At 41.2% G+C, this 21,938-nt stretch overlaps 2 protein-coding genes and 3 non-coding genes across 5 annotated transcripts; all 5 read left to right on the top strand.

The window, feature by feature from the left end:
- Positions 1–54: 54 nt before the first annotated feature.
- On the top strand, positions 55–5,976 carry rpl13a (ribosomal protein L13a). Its single transcript, XM_041847131.2, has 8 exons — positions 55–85; positions 2,303–2,391; positions 3,656–3,728; positions 4,007–4,072; positions 4,368–4,469; positions 4,999–5,084; positions 5,264–5,323; positions 5,719–5,976. The coding sequence occupies exons 1-8, from the start codon at positions 55–57 to the stop codon at positions 5,926–5,928; spliced, it is 717 nt and encodes a 238-aa protein (XP_041703065.2). The 3' UTR covers positions 5,929–5,976.
- Positions 4,185–4,266, top strand: LOC121539773. Its single transcript, XR_005995402.1, has one exon. It is a non-coding gene; the product is annotated as a small nucleolar RNA Z195/SNORD33/SNORD32 family (small nucleolar RNA).
- On the top strand, positions 4,675–4,746 carry LOC121539778. Its single transcript, XR_005995407.1, has one exon. It is a non-coding gene; the product is annotated as a small nucleolar RNA SNORD50 (small nucleolar RNA).
- LOC121539774 lies at positions 5,505–5,586 on the top strand. Its single transcript, XR_005995403.1, has one exon. It is a non-coding gene; the product is annotated as a small nucleolar RNA Z195/SNORD33/SNORD32 family (small nucleolar RNA).
- A 354-nt stretch (positions 5,977–6,330) lies between the features above and the next one.
- Positions 6,331–17,741, top strand: LOC121538975 (heterogeneous nuclear ribonucleoprotein R-like). The gene is made up of 11 exons (XM_041847132.2): positions 6,331–6,494; positions 8,897–9,054; positions 10,367–10,485; positions 10,589–10,696; positions 10,803–10,916; positions 13,283–13,462; positions 13,642–13,777; positions 14,402–14,607; positions 14,801–14,950; positions 15,061–15,182; positions 16,321–17,741. Exons 2-11 carry the CDS (start codon positions 8,901–8,903, stop codon positions 16,928–16,930), a joined length of 1,899 nt encoding a protein of 632 aa, XP_041703066.1. The 5' UTR covers positions 6,331–6,494; positions 8,897–8,900; the 3' UTR covers positions 16,931–17,741.
- The last annotated feature ends 4,197 nt before the right edge of the window (positions 17,742–21,938 follow it).

Here is a 21,938-nt window from a genome sequence, read left to right as displayed (position 1 = left end):
CAGAAGGATGAGTACAGTTAGTGTAGCTGTACTGTCTAAATGGATTCCGGCAATATGGACGGCAAAGAGAAAACGAAATATGGTGGTATGTCTTTTATTGAAAGTCATCCCATGAATTGGTGTCAGTTTTTTTTATTTTTTTTTAACCTTTATTTAACCAGGTAAGCCAGTTGAGAACAAGTTCTCATTTACAACTGCGACCTGGCCAAGATAAATCAAAGCAGTGCGGTAAAAACAACAACAACAGAGTTACATATGGAATAAACAAAACGTACAGTCAATAACACAATAGAAAATCTATATACAGTGTGTGCAAATGTAGTAAGTTATGGAGGTAAGGCAATAAATAGGCCATAGTGCAAAATAATTACAATTATAATTTAGTATTAACACTGGAGTGATAGATGTGCAGAAGATGATGTGCAAATAGAGATACTGGGGTGCAAATGAGCAAAATAAATAACAATGAGGTAGTTGGGTGGGCTAATTACAGATGGGCTGTGTTTTTATTTTATTTTTTATTTCACCTTTATTTAACCAGGTAAGCCAGTTGAGAACAGGTTCTCATTTACAACTGCGACCTGGCCAAGATAAAGCAAAGTAGTGCAATAAAAACAACACAGAGTTACATATGGGGTAAAAAACATAAAGTCAGAAATACAACAGAAAATATATATACAGTGTGTGCAAATGTAGCAAGTTATGGAGGTAAGGCAATAAATAGGCTATAGTGCAGAATAATTACAATAGTATTAACACTGGAATGCTAGATGTGCAAGAGATTATGTGCAAATAGAGATACTGGGGTGCAAAAGAGCAAAATAAATAACAATATAGGGATGAGGTAGTTGGGTGGGCTAATTTCAGATGGGCTGTGTACAGGTGCAGTGATCGGTAAGGTGGTCTGACAACTGATGCTTAAAGTTATTGAGGGAGATAAGAGTCTCCAGCTTCAGAGATTTTTGCAATTCGTTCCAGTCATTGGCAGCAGAGAACTGGAAGGAATGGCGGCCAAAGGAGGTGTTGGCTTTGGGAATGACCAGTGAGATATACCTGCTGGAGCGCAGACTACGGGTGGGTGCTGCTATGGTGACCAATGAGCTAAGATAAGGCAGGGATTTGCCTAGCAGTGATTTATAGATGGCCTGGAGCCAGTGGGTTTGACGACGGACATGTAGTGAGGACCAGCCAACAAGAGCGTACAGGTCACAGTGGTGGGTAGTGTATGGGGCTTTGGAGACAAAACGGATGGCACTGTGATAGACTACATCCAATTTGCTGAGTAGAGTGTTGGAGGCTATTTTGTAAATGACATCGCCGAAGTCAAGGATCGGTAGGATAGTCAGTTTTACGAGGGCATGTTTGGCAGCATGAGTGAAGGAGGCTTTGTTGCGAAATAGGGAAGCCGATTCTAGATTTAACTTTGGATTGGAGATTCTTTATGTGAGTCTGGAAGTTGAGTTTACAGTCTAACCAGACACCTAGATATTTGTAGTTGTCCACATACTCTAGGTCAGACCCGTCGAGAGTGGTGATTCTAGTCGGGTGGGCGGGTGCTAGCAGCGTTCGATTGAAAAGCATGCATTTAGTTTTACTAGTGTTTAAGAGCAGTTGAAGGCTACTGAAGGATTGTTGTATGGCATTGAAGCTCGTTTGGAGGTTTGTTAACACAGTGTCCAATGAAGGGCCAGATGTATACAAAATGGTGTCGTCCCAACTCTCCTTTTTGTCAATGCCATAACATCCTCCATTGAAGAAACAATCATGCAACATTGCTAATTAAAGGTGATACCATCACCAGCTATTACCATCAGGCCGCCGATACAGATGAATTTGTAAGTCGCTCTGGATAAGAGCGTCTGCTAAATTACGTAAATGTAATGTAAATGATACAGATCCCATGTACACAAAACCGCCAGAGCCCATGAACCACATCCACATGTTGTAATATTGTTTGTGATTTTCATTGTTGTGTTGATGCTGGGCTGTTGAGATGCAAGACACATTTCTTGAAAGGGACAACAATAGTTATGTTAATAAGGAGTCATGAAAGAGATGGTTGTTGTGGAGTATTATACATTTGAGACGTGTCTATTTCTGATATTTCCATGCATCTAACCCATTGACTGTATGGAGTTTTTCGAAACAGATAACGAGGGTTCATTTCATGTCTAGGGAGAGACAGAAATTAGCTATGTCTTCTGTAATCCTTACTCTGTCCAGAGGGTGGCAATTAGCACATTGTACACTGCGTATAAATCCCGTAAAGAAGAATGAACATTTTCGTCATTTCCTCTAAAAGTGTGGCTCCGCCTAGAAACCCCTGTCTTTTACAGCGGGCCAACCCGTCTGTCTTTCTTTTCGCACATCATGGCGGACCGGTTCAATAAGGTGTGTAATAGCGCAAGAACCAACATCTCTATATTTGTAAATAATACATCCATATAGATGAATTTTACTCCGGAACTGGAGTAAATGATTGCTGTGTATTTTAAGTGAATACTAGTGGAGATCATTTCGTAGCATTTGTCGCATTATTTGACACATCCAGGATGTCATGTGTTGGCCAACGCTATTTAGCGTTGCCTTCATTTAGCTATCTAGCTAACTCAGACTAGGCTGGATAGCTAGCTACGTTAGTTACAAAAACCCTTCAGAATAAATCCCTGGTTCCTTGGCGTTTTTGGTGAAGTGTTAAGATCAAATGCGTCTAGTTGCCTTTAAAGATTTCTCCATTAACACTGCATTTAACTAGCTAGGTATAGAACATTAGTTGGGTAAGCTGCAGGCCACGTTTGCGCGAGTTAATGTTTAGACCCAGTTAAAAGAGAATCCTCTCATTCCTATAATTTAAAGCGTTATACAACACTGTGAACAATATTTTTTGTGAAAAACGTTTCATTTTGTCGTGAAGGTTGGTAGCAACATGTTGAAATCTGTTGCAGCTGAACTCGGCTACAAACCCCACAATGCAATGCTCTTTATGGGCTACCTAGCAAACGTAGCTACCCACAATAATACCCAAGTCATTATCAGCATGTGGAGTAGTTAGCTGTAAAATCGCCGATATTCGCAACGGCGCCATGCATTGCACCCTGGACTGAAAAGGCAAACAAATGGGAGAAATGTGTTAGACCCTGTATTAATAAAATTGTTGGTCACATACACATTTAGCAGATGTTATTGTGGTGTAGCGAAATGCGTGTATAAATTAGACATTTCTCGCGGTAGGAATGTAACACATATGATCAATGGTGAAATCTGACATGTATGACAGACGTTTTAATCTAAAAGTCGTATTCCTATTAACTTTCAGTTTAGTGACCGGCTTTATCTCAATGTTACGTCATACAGGCCGAATTTCTCCCTTCTTGATAGAAAACCGCCCAGAGATGCACAAAAACAATACACCCATTTTGAATGTTTTATCTTTACTTTAAGGCTCTGTACGTTTTTGCTAGCAGATGTGGCCATGTTGGCCCTAACCCGTAGCCAAATGTATTTATCCAAGTTCATTTGTTTTGCTTGTCAGTTTAACGACCATGAGAATAATGTGTATGCACTACACCTGAGACTTAGGCAACTTTGAATAATTTGAACCCCCAGGTGGTGGGCAACTATTCTCAATTACTTGATGTGCTTCTTGCCTTTCCAGGTTCTGCTGCTTGATGGCAGAGGCCATCTACTTGGTCGTCTTGCTGCCATTGTGGCGAAGCAAGTTCTGCTTGGTGAGTCTGTCATGTTGTGATAAATTAATACCCATCCCCTGACTTGAATCATTATCCAATCCAAGAATTTCATGTCACTTGATGTGTAATTGCAACTTGATTTGGACCTAGTTTTGGTTGACTAACTTGCTACAACTGTCAGTGATGCTTTTTAACCTACATTGCTTGAGTAACTACAATGATAACTCACATTACCATCTGAGACAGTGGATATTTTACAATGGGCCTGTGTACTTGGCTATATTTCAATATGTAAGTCAGGATTTATCCCCTTTCAGGCCACAAGGTGGTAGTTGTGAGATGTGAGGGTATCAACATCTCTGGAAACTTCTACCGTAACAAATGTAAGTTATTGACACTTTTTGTATATATTCAGGTTAACCTCTGGTGTAAGGATTCAGATGTCCTACCTTTGATTCATAGTAACTATTTTGAGCTAAATCTTAAGCTTTGCTTGTTGTCAGTGATGTTTACCACAGTAAATATTCGAGTTTAACGACCATGAGATTACTTTACATGCACTACCATCTGAGACATAAAGCAACATGGTATGACCGGAGATGTGAAATTGTGGCTGTGGTGAAACGGTTTAGACACTGGCGTAGCTTGAGAATGTATTGCACCTGTCTTTATAAATAGTGAAGTACCTGGCTTTCCTGCGTAAGAGGATGAACACCAACCCCTCACGTGGACCATATCACTTCAGAGCGCCCAGCAGAATATTCTGGAGGACCGTAAGGGGTAAGATCACAACCCCTTATTTTGAACAGGGATTTTTTTTGCACTCCAATTTTGGCTGTTTTTCAGCTCCCTGTCTTACTAGTCCAGTGGTTTGCTTGGACCTAACCTTTATGGACATTGATTGAAATGGTCCATTTTGGGTTGATTCAGTGACATGAAGTATGCACATTCTGAACTCCACCTTGCACAGCATATGGTTCCTACTTGACTGTGATGAACACTTATCCCGAAGCTGATCATTTTGATGAGACAAACTTTCGGATCTGACTGCTGAGTTTAGTCAGGGCCACGATGTTGTGCTGGGGTCTGTTATTAACAGTCATGGGGAAGTTTCTGCACATTTGAGTTTCATGCCTATTTCATATTCACAATCAAAAATTGGCATGGAACCTAAAGTGTGCGACACTATCTACATAGTATTGTGATTTTCTTGGCTTCCCTTATGCTACAGAATATTGCCTATCCTATGTGGGGTGACCTAATTGCCTAGTAACATCCTAACTTTGTTGATTCCGTTGAAACCCAACAGGCATGCTCCCTCACAAAACCAAGAGAGGACAGGCTGCACTGGAGAGGCTGAAGGTGTTTGATGGTGTCCCCCCTCCTTATGACAAAGTGAGTGTTTCAATCATCCAACAGAAGTCTGATCTTGTGCTGTCGGCGATGCTACTTATTCATACCTACATTGTTTGAGTATTGACTTTGAGAATATACCTGAATCTGAGACGCAAATGTCTTCCCCTTTTGATGGACTTGCAGTTGCTTTTGGAGCTGACGTTTATTTTGTTCCACAGAGGAAGCGCATGGTCGTACCTGCTGCCCTGAAGATTGTCCGTCTGAAGCCCACTCGCAAGGTAAGCCTAAATCAGTTTAGCATATAACACCACTGAATTGATAAACTCTTCATTGACTAGTAGGTAGCTGTATTTGTCATAAGTTGCAGGCCGCACAGTAGTTGCGCTAATGTTTAGCCACATCATTCTTGCTAGCCAGACATTGGCCAAAATCTATTTAGCCACGTACCCATCTTTGCTTATTGTCAGTGATGTTTACCACAGTAAGTATTCGAGTTTAACGACCATGAGAATACTTTACATGCACTACCATCTGAGACTTAAGCAACATCCAAAGAATAATTTGAACCCCAAGTAGTGGAAACTATTATCTTATGACCTTATATGGGTTGTGGGCCAAATGATTGATTTGTGACACCTATTGTTTCTCCTTTGTGTGAACCTGCCTTCCCCAGTTCGCCCTCCTCGGGCGTCTGGCCCACGAGGTTGGCTGGAAGTACCAGGCCATAACAGCCACCTTGGAGGAGAAGAGGAAGGAGAAGGCCAAGATCCGGTATGCCAAGAAAAAGACCGTGACCAAGCTGTCAAAGCTGGCAGAGAAGAACGTGGAGAGCAAGATTTCAAAGTACACTGCTGTCCTGAAACAATATGGGGTCCTTGTCTGAGCTGGTTCGTGGTGGCCAATAAAGATAAATAAATGTTTATAGAAAGTTTGACTCGCTTGATTTGTTGTTTTGGTGTGTTTGAGTTGCATGATGTTGAGAAGGAAATGTAACTAGAGTAATTAATCTTGAGATGTAGCTCTACAGCTAGAGATGAGCAGTATTGCTTCTAATCAGTTAGAACAAAATGGAAGCACGCCTAGAGGAAATGCTGTTTAAATGTACAATTGGCGCAACATCCTGATTGGAAATTTTTCAAGAAAACGGACCAATTTTGCGTTTGACATGATTCTTTGTTAGTGCTAAATGCGTTAATCATTTAACAATATATTTATATGGCGTCAAACCTGTTCAACGCCTTGTGAAATGCTGTTGGAAACCCCGTGGATCAAATGTGCGCGCGCGGCTGGCAGGGTCGCGAGGAAGGGGCGTGAACGAGCGTACCAGCGGACATTCTCCGATGTGCAAACCCAAATAAACAAGAATCACAATTCTCGGAAGAGTTTTGTTCACATTTGGCATATTGTGACAATTCTAACGTTTTTTTAAATACTGGGATTTGTGGAGCGGTAAGTGCTTCCTGGTTTTGTTCTTGATCGGGAAGGATTAGATAAATGGGCTGTTGATATTGCGATACTGTAGCAACTAACGTTAGCAAGAGCGATAGGCCCCGGTGTTGGACATTTAGTTAATCATGGGGGAAAAGCACTTTAAATCAAATGGAATATAATCCCTGCCTTTTGATTGAGTTTAACTAATATATTTTAATTGCATATGTACCGGTATTATTGTAAGCGAATTGCCAATTATGCTAGTCGAGGGGGGCGGGTCGGCTTGGCTTTGTGTACTACAGACGAGCCCACGTCCCAGACATACCAGCCAGACATGCATCGTGCAACCCAGCCAGTAGTAGTAGGAAGATATACCTCCCACATGCTAAATATATTTCAAACGACTGGCTAGCTACTCGTCGCACTTTTCAATGAACTAACGTTATTGTAATATCGTGCTAGAATTTCATAGATTAAATTGCATTTCTGTTAGCAATCTAGCACGTGAATGGTGTATTACCTCATACCTGTAATATGGCGCGCGAAAAAGAATCCAGGCGGCTGTCTGGTCGATACTGCCACTAATTTTTGTGTGTGGTTTTACTGTATGCAATCTTTATTTTTTATTAACAAATCAATACAAAGGTACATGGGGGAAACAATTATACATAGAGTATTCAATGGACAGTTGAGCTAGGGGGTCAAATAATACATCACATTACACTGGCACTTAACTCCTGCTTGGTTGGCTCCAATGATGTGTAAGGCCTGGATTGCGGATGCAATATAATAGCCAATGAGAGGCTTTGAAGCCACGGGTTGCCATATTGATTTCAAGGACAACATTACATGTATTTAAGTATTTGTTTGTTGTAGTGGGGACAGTAACATTTGTACTTCCTAAAAATAATACTTTAATGACATGCTCTGGAACTTTGGCGACTAAGTATTTTTTAAACCTGCTTCGGGCTGGATGCGTCAATGTGTACATTATGTACATTCATACATGCATAATCTATGAGCAGAATTACTGTTTTACCTCAATAGCGGAGGAGCGTAAAGATGGTGGCCCCCATGCACTTGCCACAAATTCCTTGTTTTGCTAAATTAGCAGGATTGTACATAGCTCTCCGTTGCACTTTTTTTGTATGGTCATTAGCAGAGTATACATGATTCCAATTTTAGCTTCAAGATGCCAGCAAAAAAAAACAAAAAAAACACGTAGATTGTTCTGATTTATTGGCACATTGAACCATATCGTGCGCAGTAGTTTAAAAACCCAGTGGATAGTGCTAAAACAATGGGCTTGTTCGACTGACTAATCTACAAATAACCTTGCATCATAAATAACTACTCATTATTATTTGTAGGTCAGTCAGTCACAATTTACCCATGATACATTACACTTTTGATCCTCTCGAACAAGGCCAATGACGTCATATCTGAATTCTGCCATCTTTATGCATGTTCCCCATTAGCCACAAAATCCCTAGTTTTTTAAGTGACTGTTTTTCTGGAAGCTGTGCTATGCCGTTTCCCTACATTTCCCCCCACATGGGCCAGCCCCCTTGCAATTAGAGTTCTAGCCAATGAGCTTCAGCCCCACGCCATTTGAGTGACATCTAGCAAGATGCACACACATCAGAGCGAGAGAGAGCACAATGGCGTGGTGCACATATGTGATGTAGTACACCAGTTAGGGGACCACTTTTGGCTCGTGAGTGCTACTTTCAGAACTACTGACTAAAAAGTAACCTACACAAAAGTACAGGAGAATCTCTTTAAGGAATATGTTTTTGTATTTTATATATTTTATTTTAATGTTTAGTTCACATAATATAATTTAAAAGTATGCATTAAGCTGTCTGTAATATAATTAATATATTTTTTTTTTTTACAATGGAGGTGTACCAAAATGGCTGCTTGGTGGCTTCAATACAGTGCCCCCTGTCAGACATCATTGGTTGGTTGGCTCTGTAGATAGATAGCCAGCTAGCTAGCTAACTTACCAAGCTGAACTTTCCGTAATTCTATTATTCCCATTTAAAAATGTATCCACTGAATTTCTGTCGACATAGGCTTGATCATTCATTCCCTGCTGTGGATAGTTATTGGGCTCTTGCACAACAATGACATTAGCTAGCTAATGTTAGGTCAAGTGGCAATGGCAAATGAATAGGCCTACTTTATTGCATCACAGTTGCATTTTACCCAATATCTAACATGTTCATATCCATAATTGGGCAGTAAATAGTATTCTACTCATTGTAGAGTAGCTAGTATAGTATTATTATGTCTTACATATTGTTTGAGAATTAATGCGCAGCATAGATGATGTATAGGCCTACTCCTTCATGTGGCGTCTAGTCGCAGTCATGATCCCCTGGTATCTCTTTTGATTCACATCATTTGGCCCTAAGGAGAATGGCAGCTGAGGTGAATGGCAGTTCCGCTCCGGTTAAGGAGGAAGACGAGCCCATGGACATAACTGTAACACACACAGAGAACTACCAGACACTCATAGACGCAGGCCTTCCACAGAAAGTGGCGGAGAGCCTGGATAATATATTTCAGACTGGTAAGTGCAAGGGGGGGGGGGGGCAACTTAGCATTGCATGATATTGTATATTTGTATATCTGCAAGCTCAAGAAGACTGTATCAACCAAAGGATTCCACGTTGGTCAGTGGTCATATGATGTAAGTCACGTTGAGTGAAGGGGTCAGTGAGCATTGAGCTCATAGCTGTGTAATGGTGGCATGCAAAGAGTGCCCTCTCCCCCGGGCGAGGACATTATTATGTTTCAGTGACTCTCACCAGGAATGTATGCCTTAGATGTGACCCTATAAATAGAACGGTGGCTACGGATCCGATGTGACCCTATAAATAGAACGGTGGCTACGGATCCGACTTTTCCTGAACCTTTCTTCCCGACAACTAAAGGTCAGAGAGGGCCTGCGCATGTGCACGATTCTCCCAGATGATTTCTTATGTAGCCGCTGCCCCCTCCTTCCTCTCTGCGGTGATGATCGGACATCTTTGCCTGGTGTCGTCTACAAACTTCGACATGTTGTACAATAGACATGATCGACTTATTGTACAACAAACTTTTTTGTCTGTTGTAAGAGTAGGCTATTGCAAACATAAGCACAACACAAATAGGCAGTCTAAGTAACGATTTCATGTTCTATTTTCAGGAGGCAGCACATGCAGCTATTTAGACAGCATATCAAACACAAGCTAGACACAGACATGCAGTCTAAATAGCCATGTTATTTTTTTCACCATCGTTGCAAACATTTGCAAAGCAGTGGGCAGACAAGAGGTCAAAGTAGTAGTGTTCTTTTTTAGCTTCTCAGGCTACAATATGGAAGCATAACTATAAAGATGACATCATTACAAATGTACACGTGTGGTTACAACGCAGATTGTTTTGCCCCAATGCATTGTGTAGACTGCACCCCTGCTTGTGCTACGACATTATCCTTAGCTTCAACAGACAGAGAAGGTTGTAGCCTACACCATAAATGAGCCTACAAAATTTATTTATTTTTGGAATGTTCATTGAAATAGCCGCAGGTTTGAATTCTGCTGCTCAGAAATATGAGGCAGAGACGTAGGCTACATCATCATGTCGATCAAATTGGTTGAGGTTTCAGAAGAGGGTGAGTAAAGAGAGAAATGTGAAGGGGGAGGTTGAGCAGCAGCTACATACATTTGTTTTGCGTAAAATAATACATGCGCAGAACGTAAATCGGATCTTCAGTTCTGGGGGGAACAGGGTGGCGGGGCGGTTACCTACAGATCCGCAGCCTCCGCCTAAATATAATTATCTCTCTATCTCTCTCTGTCTCTCTCTGTGTGTTGTGTGGTTGTATGTGTGCATTCCAGGACTGGTGGCTTACGCTGACCTGGACGAGAGAGCCATCGACGCTCTGAGGGAGTTCAATGAGGAGGGAGCCCTGTCAGTGTTACTGCAGTTCAGGGAGAGTGACCTGTCACATGTGCAGGTGAGTGGTCCTCTCCACACTGTCCCTCAAGAGTAGTCATACAAAGACGCTACAAAGAGTAAAAGTGATTTACACTAAATGCTATTTGTCCTCTCTCTCTCAGAACAAAAGTGCATTTCTCTGTGGTGTGATGAAGACATACAGACAGAGAGAAAAGCAAGGAAGTAAAGTTCAAGAATCCACAAAGGGTCCTGATGAGACTAAGATAAAGGTGAACAAAATGTTTCTTCTTTTCCCCATAAGCTGATGTTTTAACAATGATGGACATATGGCCTAAAGGCCTCTGAATGAATGTATCTGTCGTTGATGCTGTCTAGGCTCTTCTGGAAACAACAGGTTACACTTTGGACGTCACCACAGGACAGAGGAAGTATGGGGGGCCTCCACCTGACGAGGTGTACTCAGGGGCCCAGCCTGGAATCGGAACAGAGGCAAGAAGCACAACCTCTTTTCTATTGCCTGTCAAAGACACAGCCATCTCATGCAGGCAATTGGCTGTTAAGGAGGTGTCCTCTCAATTTTGGGCTGTTGAAAAAATCTTTGCAACCTTATGGAAATGAATGCTAGTGTATTATGTTTCAACATTTTTATGGTGCAATAAGTCCGATTTTTGTCCACAAATACAGGGGAAGTCGGAAGTTTACGTACACCTTAGCCAAATACATTTAAACTCAGTTTTTCACAATTCCTAACATTTAATCCTAGTAAAGATTCCCTGTTTTAGGTCAGTTAGGATCACCACTTCATTTTAAGAATGTGAAATGTCAGAATAATAGTAGAGAGAATGATTTATTTCATCTTTTATTTCTTTCATCACATTCCCAGTGGGTCAGACATTTACATACACTCAATTAGTATTTGGTAGCATTGTCTTTAAATTGTTTAACTTGGGTCAAACGTTTCGGGTAGCCTTCCACAAGCTTCCCACAATACGTTGGGTGAATTTTGGCCCATTCCTCCTGACAGAGCTGGTGTAACTGAGTCAGGTTTGTAGGCCTCCTTGCTCGCACACGCTTTTTCAGTTCTGCCCACAAATGGTCTATAGGATTGAGGTCAGGGCTTTGTGAGGGCCACTCCAATACCTTGACTTTGTTGTCCTTAAGCCATTTTGCCACAACTTTGGAAGTATGCTTGGGGTCATTGTCCATTTGGAAGACCCATTTGCGACCAAGCTTTAACTTCCTGACGTCTTGAGATGTTGCTTCAATATATCCACATAATTTTCCTTCCTCATGATGCCATCTATTTTGTGAAGTGCACCAGTCCCTCCTGCAGCAAAGCACCCCCACAGCATGATGCTGCCACCCCGTGCTTCACGGTTGGGATGGTGTTCTTCGGCTTGCAAGCAACCCCCTTTTTCCTCCAAACATAACGATGGTCATTATGGCCAAACAGTTCTATTTTTGTTTCATCAGACCAGAGGACATTTCTCCAAAAAGTACGATCTTTGTGCAGTTGCAAACCGTAGTCTGGCTTTTTTATGGCGGTTTTGGAGCAGTGGTTCCTTCCTTGCTGAGCGGCCTTTCAGGTTATGTCGATATAGGACTCGTTTTACTGTGGATATAGATACTTTTGTACCCATTTCCTCCAATATCTTCACAAGGTCCTTTGCTGTTGTTCTGGGAATGATTTGCACTTTTCGCACCAAAGTACGTTCATCTCTAGGAGACAGAATGCGTCTCATTCCTGAGCGGTATGACGGCTGCGTGGTCCCATGGATTTTATACTTGCGTACTATTGTTTGTACAGATGAACGTGGGACCTTCAGGCGTTTGGAAATTGCTCCCAAGGATGAACCAGACTTGTGGAGGTCTAAAAAAAAATTCTGAGGTCTTGGCTGATTTCTTTTGATTTTCCCATGATGTCAAGCAAAGAGGCATTGATTTTGAAGGTAGGCCTTGAAATTCATCCACAGGTACACCTCCAATTGACTCAAATTATGTCAATTAGCCTATCAGAAGCTTCTAAAGCCATGACATCATTTTCTGGAATTTTCCAAGCTGTTTAAATGCACAGTCAACTTATTGTATGTAAACTTCTGACCTACTGGAATTGTGATACAGTGAATTATAAGTTAAATAATCTGTCTGTAAACAATTGTTGGAAAAATTACTTGTGTCATACACAAAGTAGATGTCCTAACCAACTTGCCAAAACTATAGTTTGTTAACAAGAAATTTGTGGAGTGGTTGAAAAACGAGTTTTAATGACTCCAACCTAAGTGTATGTAAACTTCAGACTTCAACTGTATACCCAAATTAAAATCTATTATATGTGAATAGTTTATGGTTAGTGAATGCCATAATGCAGTTCCAAACTTGCTAGAAAACGTTTGCGCTATTGGAACTAAATAAACACCGCACTTTGAACCACAACATTTTTAGTATAGGTAGACAAAGGCAGGAATGTCAACTTTACATTTTAGTCATTTAGCAGACGCTCTTATCCAGAGTGACTTACAGTTAGTGAGTGCATACATTTTTCATACTGGCCCCCCATGGGAAACGAATCCACAACCCTGGCGTTGCAAGCGCCATGCTCTTCCAACTGAGCTACACGGGACTAGTGATGTAGTTTTATTGGGATTTGCAGCTGTTGTTGGTACGTAATGAATCTACAAGCTTCTGAAACATCTTACTCAGCCTTTAAAGTTATGATATTATCTATTATGCCTTTTCACAAATCGACCTCTTTAAGTTTCTAGAGAGCGCCATCTTGTCCAAGTCAAAAATGCATTGAATAAAGTCAATGCTACACAGTATGCATGTAATTTGACATTTTGATCTTATCAATGCAGGTATTTGTTGGCAAGATCCCCAGAGACCTGTATGAGGATGAGCTGGTCCCTCTGTTTGAGAAAGCTGGGCCCATTTGGGACCTGCGTCTGATGATGGACCCCCTCCTTTCGGGTCAGAACAGAGGATATGCCTTCATCACCTTCTGCAATAAAGATGCTGCCCTAGAGGCCGTCAAGCTTGTAAGATTTCCCCTTTTAATCACCACAAGTAAAGAGCATGACTTGGTCATTTACAGTGTTTGCTTCGAACCTTTTAGACAGGTTGGTCACTGTGTCTTATCTGGGAAGTGTAACTGTGCATGACTTATCTGTGTGGGGCTCAATTTTGAGAACACCTTTTGTTGATATTTTTGTTCTAGTGTGATAATTATGAAATCCGGTCGGGTAAATACCTGGGTGTCTGCATCTCTGTCGCAAACAATCGGCTGTTTGTTGGGTCAATTCCAAAGAACAAGACAAGAGAAAGCATATTGGAAGATTTCAGCAAAGTCACAGGTTAGAGAAAGATCAGTACCATTTTTGTATCATATTTCTTTGTGCCCTCAATCTAAATAATGTTTTATATTTGAAATGTTGGCTGACAAGTAAAAGGAAATTGGAGATACTTACATACTTTCACAGATAGTTAGTTGGAGATTATTACGTTTTCTGAGAAGATCAGTGATTTGTTCCTACATGTTTTATTCATGATTGAATACCTGGGTACCACACCTAGATATAAAGACCTCAAATCAAATTGTATTTGTCACATACACGTGTTTAGCAGATGTTATTGCGGGTGTTTTGCGAAATGCTTGTGCTTCTAGCTCCTACGGTGCAGGAATATCTAACAAGTAATATCTAAAAATGTCACAACATTTACTAAATACACACAAATCTAAGTAAGGAATAGAATTAAGAATGATATATCTGCTGTTCTTTCACTGTCTTCATACTGTATATTAGTTGGTGCAGCCCTGTGTGTTCTGACATTCATCCCAAATAATTTAATTAATCTATTCTTACCGGTGACCTCATGTCCTAGTCAATCATATGACACTCATATTATACAATCAGTGGAATGGAGGCTTTTCCTGTGATTTCTTTTTTGGACCATGCACTTCTGTGTGCTTCCACCAGAGGGCCTCGTAGAGGTGATACTCTACCACCAGCCAGACGACAAAAAGAAGAACCGTGGCTTCTGCTTCTTGGAATACGAGGACCACAAAACTGCCGCCCAGGCCCGTCGCCGCCTCATGAGTGGCAAGGTGAAGGTGTGGGGGAACCCTGTTACTGTTGAGTGGGCAGACCCAGTAGACGAACCGGACCCAGAGATTATGGCAAAGGTAAGGTCCTGAAGATCCCCCCCCCCTCCCTCAGGCTAGTGTCTGACAACAACAAAGGGATGTTAAATCACAGATACTAGGGTGTAGAGAAAATACCCAGATATCTTTCATGTAGAAAACATTACACTGAGAGAACTGGCCGTCCTATTCCAGAGAACAACTTCTAAACTCTCTTGTGTGGATCTTCCACCAGGTAAAGGTGCTGTTTGTGAGGAACCTGGCCACACCGGTCACAGAGGATCTTCTAGAGAAAACCTTCTCCCAGTTTGGGAAGTTGGAGCGGGTCAAGAAGCTGAAAGACTATGCCTTTGTGCACTTTGAGGACAGAGATGCTGCCGTAAAGGTGAGTACTGGCGTCTTCTAAACCTCCTTGGAGTATGCATGCTATGTGTTTGCCTTGTGCTTGTAGAGAATCTCTGGGAAATTCACTTGGGGAAACCCACCACCGTTTAGGCAATGCAACAAATGAACGGCAAAGAATTGGAAGGCGAGGAGATAGAGATTGTTCTGGCGAAGCCTCCGGACAGGAAGAGGAAAGAGCGTCAGGCCCAGAGACAGCCAACCAGGACCTCAGGGTGAGTAGAGGTCGACCGCACCTAGCCACGCCCAGTCCGCTTGGAGTGGCTGGTATGACTGTAAAATGTTTTCTTGCTTTCGGAAAGTATTCAGACCCCTTGACTTTTTCCACATTTTGTAACGTTACATCTTATTCTAAAATGGATTAAAAAGAGAGAAAAAAATCCTCAGCAATCTACACACAATACCCCATAATGACAAAGCAAAAAAAGTTTTTTTGTAATTTTTAGAAATGTATTTCAAATAAAAAACAGAAATACCTTATTTACATAAGTATTCAGATTGAGCTCAGATGCATCCTGTTTCTATTGATCATCCTTGAGATGTTTCTACAACTTGATTGGAGTCCACCTGTGGTAAATTCAATTGATTGGACATGATTTGGAAAGGCACACACCTGTCTATATAAGGTCCCACAGTTGACAGTGCATGTCAGAGCAAAAACCAAGCCATGAGGTCGAAGGAATTGTCCGTAGAGCTCCGAGACAGGATTGTGTCGAGGCGCAGATCTGGGGAAGGGTACCAAAACATTTCTGCAGCATTGAAGGTCCCCAAGAACACAGTGGCCTCCATCATTCTTAAATGTAAGAAGTTTGGAAACACCAAGACTCTTCCTAGAGCTGGCCGCCCGGGCAAATGGAGCAATCGGGGGAGAAGGGCCTTGGTCAGGGAGGTGACCAAGAACCCAATGGTCACTCTGACAGAGCTCTAGAGTTCCTCTGTGGAGATGGGAGAACCTTCCAGAAGGAGAACCATCTCTGCAGCACTCCACCAATCAGGCCTTTATGGTAGAGTGGCCAGACGGAAGCCACTCCTCAGTAAAAGGCACATGACAGCCCGCTTGGAGTTTGCCAAAAGGCACCTAATGACTCTCAGACCATGAGAAACAAGATTCTCTGGTCTGATTAAACCAAGATTGAATTCTTTGGCCTGAATGCCAAGCGTCACGTCTGGAGGAAACCTGGCACCATCCCTATTTTAGAATAAGGCTGTATGTAACCTAACAAAATGTGGAAAAAGTCAAGGGGTCTGAGTACTTTCCGAAGGCACTATATGACTGTATTATGAAAATGTTTTCTGTTCTATATGACATTTATCTTATTTCCTATGTCTGTGTTTGCTTTGTTGTTGTCACAGATATGATGATTACTACTACTATCCTGCTCCTCGCATGCCACCTCCCATGCGAGGCAGGGGCCGAGGCGGGAGAGGGGGCTATGCCTACCCTCCAGACTACTACGGTTACGAGGACTACTACGATGATTACTACGGTGGTGGTTACGACTACCATGACTACCGAGGTGGCTACGACGACCCTTACTACGGGGGATACGATGATGTCTACGTGCCGAGAGGAAGGGGGGGCAGGGTGAGTCGGGGTGCCCCCCCTCCCCCTAGAGGCAGAGGAGCACCACCCCCTCGTGGCAGAGGTGGCTACGTCCAAAGGGGGGCTCCTATGGGCGTACCGAGGGGGAGCCGTGGGGGCCGGGGAGGCCCGCCCCAGCAGAGGGGCCGTGGCAGCAGAGGGGCCCGGGGGAACCGCGGGGACAACGTGGGCGGGAAGAGGAAGGCTGACGGTTACAACCAACCGGACTCCAAGCGCCGGCAGACCAACAACCAGAACTGGGGCTCCCAACCCATTGCCCAGCAACCCCTGCAACAAGGTGGCGACTACTCTGGTAACTATGGTTACAATAATGACAACCAGGAGTTTTACCAAGATTCTTATGGGCACCAATGGAAGTAGACAAAACATGAACGGATTGGGCTTTGACAGCAACCTTTGATTGGCTGTGTGTATATATCACCCTTCACATTCAAAAGAAATAGAAAAAAAATAAAAAATGAATCAACATGCATAAATAACATTACCCTTTTGGAAATATGGATTTGTTGCACTACAGTATGGAGCAAAATATGAATGTACTTACATAAGCTTGCTTAATAATTTGTGCTAATCCTTTTTTGCTTTGCTTGTGGCTACTTGGGACATTTTTTACTATTATTTTATTATTTTTTAAATTTCTGATATTTTTTATTTTTATTTTTTAAGCTGGCATTTACAGGAAAAATTGGACGATTGTAAAAAAAAAAAAAAAAGAAGAGAGAAATTCTTTGAGAAAGCATTTGAAATCATGAGAATCGTTCAGTGACTGGCCACCAACCCCTTCCCAGACCCCCCTCCCCATTGGACATTTTCCCTCCCAGATTTCTGATAGGTAGGCATAGGACTTTGCTTGTACATAAAGGCTTTAAACTGAGAGCTTTATTTTCAGTTTTGTTGCAGAGGTGGGGAAAAAAGGAGAGGAAAATTGCACTTTTTCATGTACCGGAATAGTTACGTAAAAGTTATATGTTTAGCATTTGTAGAAGTAGACAAACTGTGTTTTTCTAAAACTCTTTTCTCTCAAATTTGCCCTTTTAGATAATGGGTCTGGCAAAACCTTAATCGCCAAGACAATTAGCTCTTTGATGTGTTTGTATTGATAAAAATGTTCTTGTTACATTTCAATAAAACTCAACCATACTTCATTCAATTATCAGCAATTTCAAATTCAGCCGTGTCAAGTCGTGTCATGATTAGACAAATTTTGACCTCCATGTTTGGCCTTGAATGTGAGTGATCTGAATTTTTAAATGAAAGACACACAATAACTGCTTTTATTAAGATCAAATAGTTATTTGACTGATGTTTTGCTACACCAAAATAGTGTAAAGTGACATCACCTGGCAATTCACCCTAATGTGCTCTTTCCCCTCCATTACCCAGCAATAGAAATAGTACAGCATCTTTTTCTTCTTTTTTTTATCCTTTTGATTTCTTATTTAGCTACCCTCCCATTTTATTACAACTTAACAGTTTTATTTAGTGTTTTGTTTGTTTAAGTTTCTCCTTTTATTCCGAATTACCCCAGGTGAAGACGCGAGAACGGCAGCGCTTGAGTGAGTGAGGAACACATCTATTCTCTGCTGTGTTCTTCCCCAAAGAAGGGTGAGCCTGGTTTACCTCTTCACCGCTAAACTGGCGCTACTCTCCTCTGCTGAGGGGCCTCAGCCCACTTCACTTGTTTTGCTCATTAAAATAATGCACCAGTTTGATTACATCAGCTAGTATCTGATGTTAACTCATGTTGAAAATGACTAAATTAGTTTTCTGGTAAACACCTCTAGTAAAACAAATTGTGGTAAGGTGAATGGGAAATTCTGCTTAATACTTAGAGGTGTATGCGTGAACACAGATAATGCAGTGGTGTGTTTACTGAGCAGAACATGGAGAATAGCTCTCTCCTCGTATGAGGACTTCAGTCACAAAGCTTCCCCAAACTAGCGCTGCCTTGCCAGAGACCAAAGACATATTGTAGGTACAGGTTATGCAGTTCAGGTGTCACCTGTTGTTGAAAGTCAAAAGTTCACTGCTGTCCTTAACAAAAACGAAAAGGGGGCAGATGAAAAAGGATCAGTCTGTGTTTATACGCTGCATTAGCATATCACTTGGTTGATGAAAGTCAAAAGTTTACTGCCATCCTGAATAAGAAACTGAAAAAGACTATCCTGTGATTACATGTAACTGCTGCATTAGCCTATTTCTTTTGTTTGAGTTCACCTGAAAAGGGTGAATTAAAGACAAACATTCAACTGCGTCCTGCACTCGGGACAATCCTGCATTAAAGCCACATATTCCAAATGCTCATGTCTAAATTTGGCAAACCAAATCTGAAGATAGTGATAAATGTTTTCCTGCTCACCATTTGGAATCTGGAGAACTAATGCAATTGGAATCTTATGTCTGCTGAACGTCTCGTGGGAGGACCACACGATTGGCTAATCTGCTTGTACAGACAGATTGGATGCTGTTGCCCCATAATGGATCTTGGAAGTACATATGGACTTTATGATCACTGTTCATTGTCTCTGCTCTGGCACCCTGTCTAGGGCTTATTCAGATATACATCTATTCAAATTTGCCAAACCTAATCAGTTTAAGGGCACAGAAATGGTATGCCTTGGAGTTGAACTAACAACCTCCCAAGTCATCTGTTTATACCCTCACATTACTTCCCTGATCAGATAGCTGTCTTCTGACACACTATTGAGCTTCGAGTTCCATGCTGATTTAGTTGGACGGAATAAAGCCGTTAGCCTGCTTCTGCTGTATTATTGGAAAAATACATTTTGTTTAGAATAGGACTGCTTGTCTAGTGTATCATAATGTTGGAGGTTAGTGAATAGTGATATTTGATGTGTTAGTATTTTCAATACAATGGCATTTGGTATGACTTTTTTTCCCTCCTAATACAGTTGATGGTCGACTTTTATAAGAGAGCCAACTATGATAATATAATAACATTTTGTTCATTATTTATATTTGCTTGAATGTTCAAAAATCAAATGTATAATATATTATATAATACATTGATTATAATTGATTATCCAGCTTGCATCCCTCCAGGCCAGAGACTCACGTCCTCTGACTCACAGCTAGCAGTCATGTTCATCCCTAATACATTTCAAAAGTCAAATGTAAAGGCAGCTAAGTATCTGACCGTACCCAATCCCAGAGTAAATCCTGTTGCTGTAGCTATTGGTGTTTGATTCAACTGTGAGGCAATCGATTAGACATGCTTATTTATTTATCTTTTCAATGGAGATCTCAGGCTGCTCTCAGTTCCTTCCTGAGTCATATCCTGGAGTGGGCTCTGAATTTTGACTCAGTGTTATTTCTGTCATATCAGCCCTCCACCGTTCCACATTGTATCGTTTTGACCCGTGTCCTAATGTGCATCTGCACAAGTGCTATCTTATGCTACAAGTAATACATGATGGTTCCTGCACACGTATGGCCCCAGGCATCTTTATGTCCAATTTGTATACATATATATTGTTTCACATGTATTTTGCCCTCTTATCTCTTGTATGTTACAAACACCTTTAATGCCATGGAACTGCAATGTAAGATTTTGAGAGTTGTCTTGTTGATGCTGTGTGTGACTATGACATGGAAGTCCTATGTAAATTCATCAAACTTTGGCTCACACAAGCACCCTTATCTCTGAATAAGGATCTGAATGTTGCTAATTTGCTTGAAATTAATTGAAAAACACTGGATAACATCATTTACAGAACATTTATTTTATGCTCAATTTGCAATGCAATGCGATTTTGCAATTAGAACCAAATGATCACTGAACCAGAAGCCAAATACAATCGATTATTACCATGCTACAAACGATTCAACAACCAAACGGTGCCAAAGCACTAGCTACACCCAACTTTACAAATTCACGACCAAAACCGTTTTAATTCTCAACCCTGTGGTTCCCAAAAACAAAAAGGAATCAACAAAAGAATCTGATTAATTTCAGATGACTTCCAAGAGGAGTAATGTAAGTACTTCTCTATCGTATTTTAACTCCTTGCTTTTGTCACCTGGCTTATCTATCAGGGTGCGTGTCCGAGGTGGCCCCGACCCAGTCTTGTCACGATGTGGACTTGCTAGGTGGGGCTCGCAGTCAGAGGCAGCTGTAAGGACTACAGGGTAAGTTTAGGATGTTTTCTTCCCAAACCATTGTTCTCTTTCACTGTCTTTCTCTCCCTCTGATTCAGGTCTCACCAAATCGATGTGGGGATTAAGATGCGGAAAGCAAACGTCAGTGTCTGGGTGAGTTTAGGTAGAGAGAAAAGTACTGTATACCTCAACATGCAGTAGAGAAGTTAACTTTGGAGTTGGGAGAAAGTTTGAGTTACTTGGAGAAAGAATACAGTATATGATTCAGAATACCAAAAATAGTTATTTCTGTTATGTTCATTATCAAAAGCCTTAGTTTACAGAAACTTACTCTAAACACTGCTTTTATCAAGTGTAATGTATCGTAAGGATTGGCAAAAATTGCTGCCTGAGGCAATTGCCTTTTAGAAGTGAAAACAAGAGTTCTGTCTCTAGTCTAAAACACTACATACCCCATTATACATGTGTTAGGTTTGAGCCTGAAGCTCTTTGAGCTTACTCCAATTGCATATCAGCTCCCAATGTTGGAGTTTTTACTTTTTTCTCTCTGAAATTCAATTTGTTGCTCTATGATTCTCTGGAATTCAATTTGTTACTCTATGATTCTCTGGAATTCAATTTGTTGCTCTATGATTCTCTGGAATTCAATTTGTTGCTCTATGATTCTCTGGAATTAAATTTGTTGCTCTATGATTCTCTGAAATGCAATTTGTTGCTCTATGATTTGTAAGAAAATCCACGTCAATGCCCAGTAGCTAATTGAAGATTTATCAATATAACTTCACTTGGCCACTTATGGAGTTGAGAGAAAAAAAAATATTTATTTTGCTGTCAAATTCATAGCTCCATTTATATCATAGTAGCTGTAGGCATTTTCCTTTTTACTGCCCTAAAATGTTTCACATTCAAAAAACCACCCAGTGGGCAAAACCTGGTTGAAAAGACGTCAGTATGACGTCTTTTTATGACGTCTTATTCTGGTCTCAAACTGGTTGAAAAGGACTTTGTTTTTTTGTACATCTTTTTACTGACCAGAATATGACATATTTTTTCTGACCACCATATGACCAGTTGGCCATAATTGTGACCTCTATATTATGTGTTATATTATGTACTGGTCATAGTTAAGACCTCATCATAACCTGGTAATGACCACCTGACTACAGCTTATTACCTACTGTAAAAAGTATTGCAGAGGATAAAGTTGGAAGTTGAAAATGTTGCTCGTTACATTTCTATTTGTTTCCAT

The sequence above is a fragment of the Coregonus clupeaformis genome, unplaced genomic scaffold, assembly GCF_020615455.1.
Source record: "Coregonus clupeaformis isolate EN_2021a unplaced genomic scaffold, ASM2061545v1 scaf0007, whole genome shotgun sequence".
NCBI classification, from domain to species: domain Eukaryota; kingdom Metazoa; phylum Chordata; class Actinopteri; order Salmoniformes; family Salmonidae; genus Coregonus; species Coregonus clupeaformis.
This window is presented reverse-complemented; position numbering and strand designations above follow the sequence as displayed.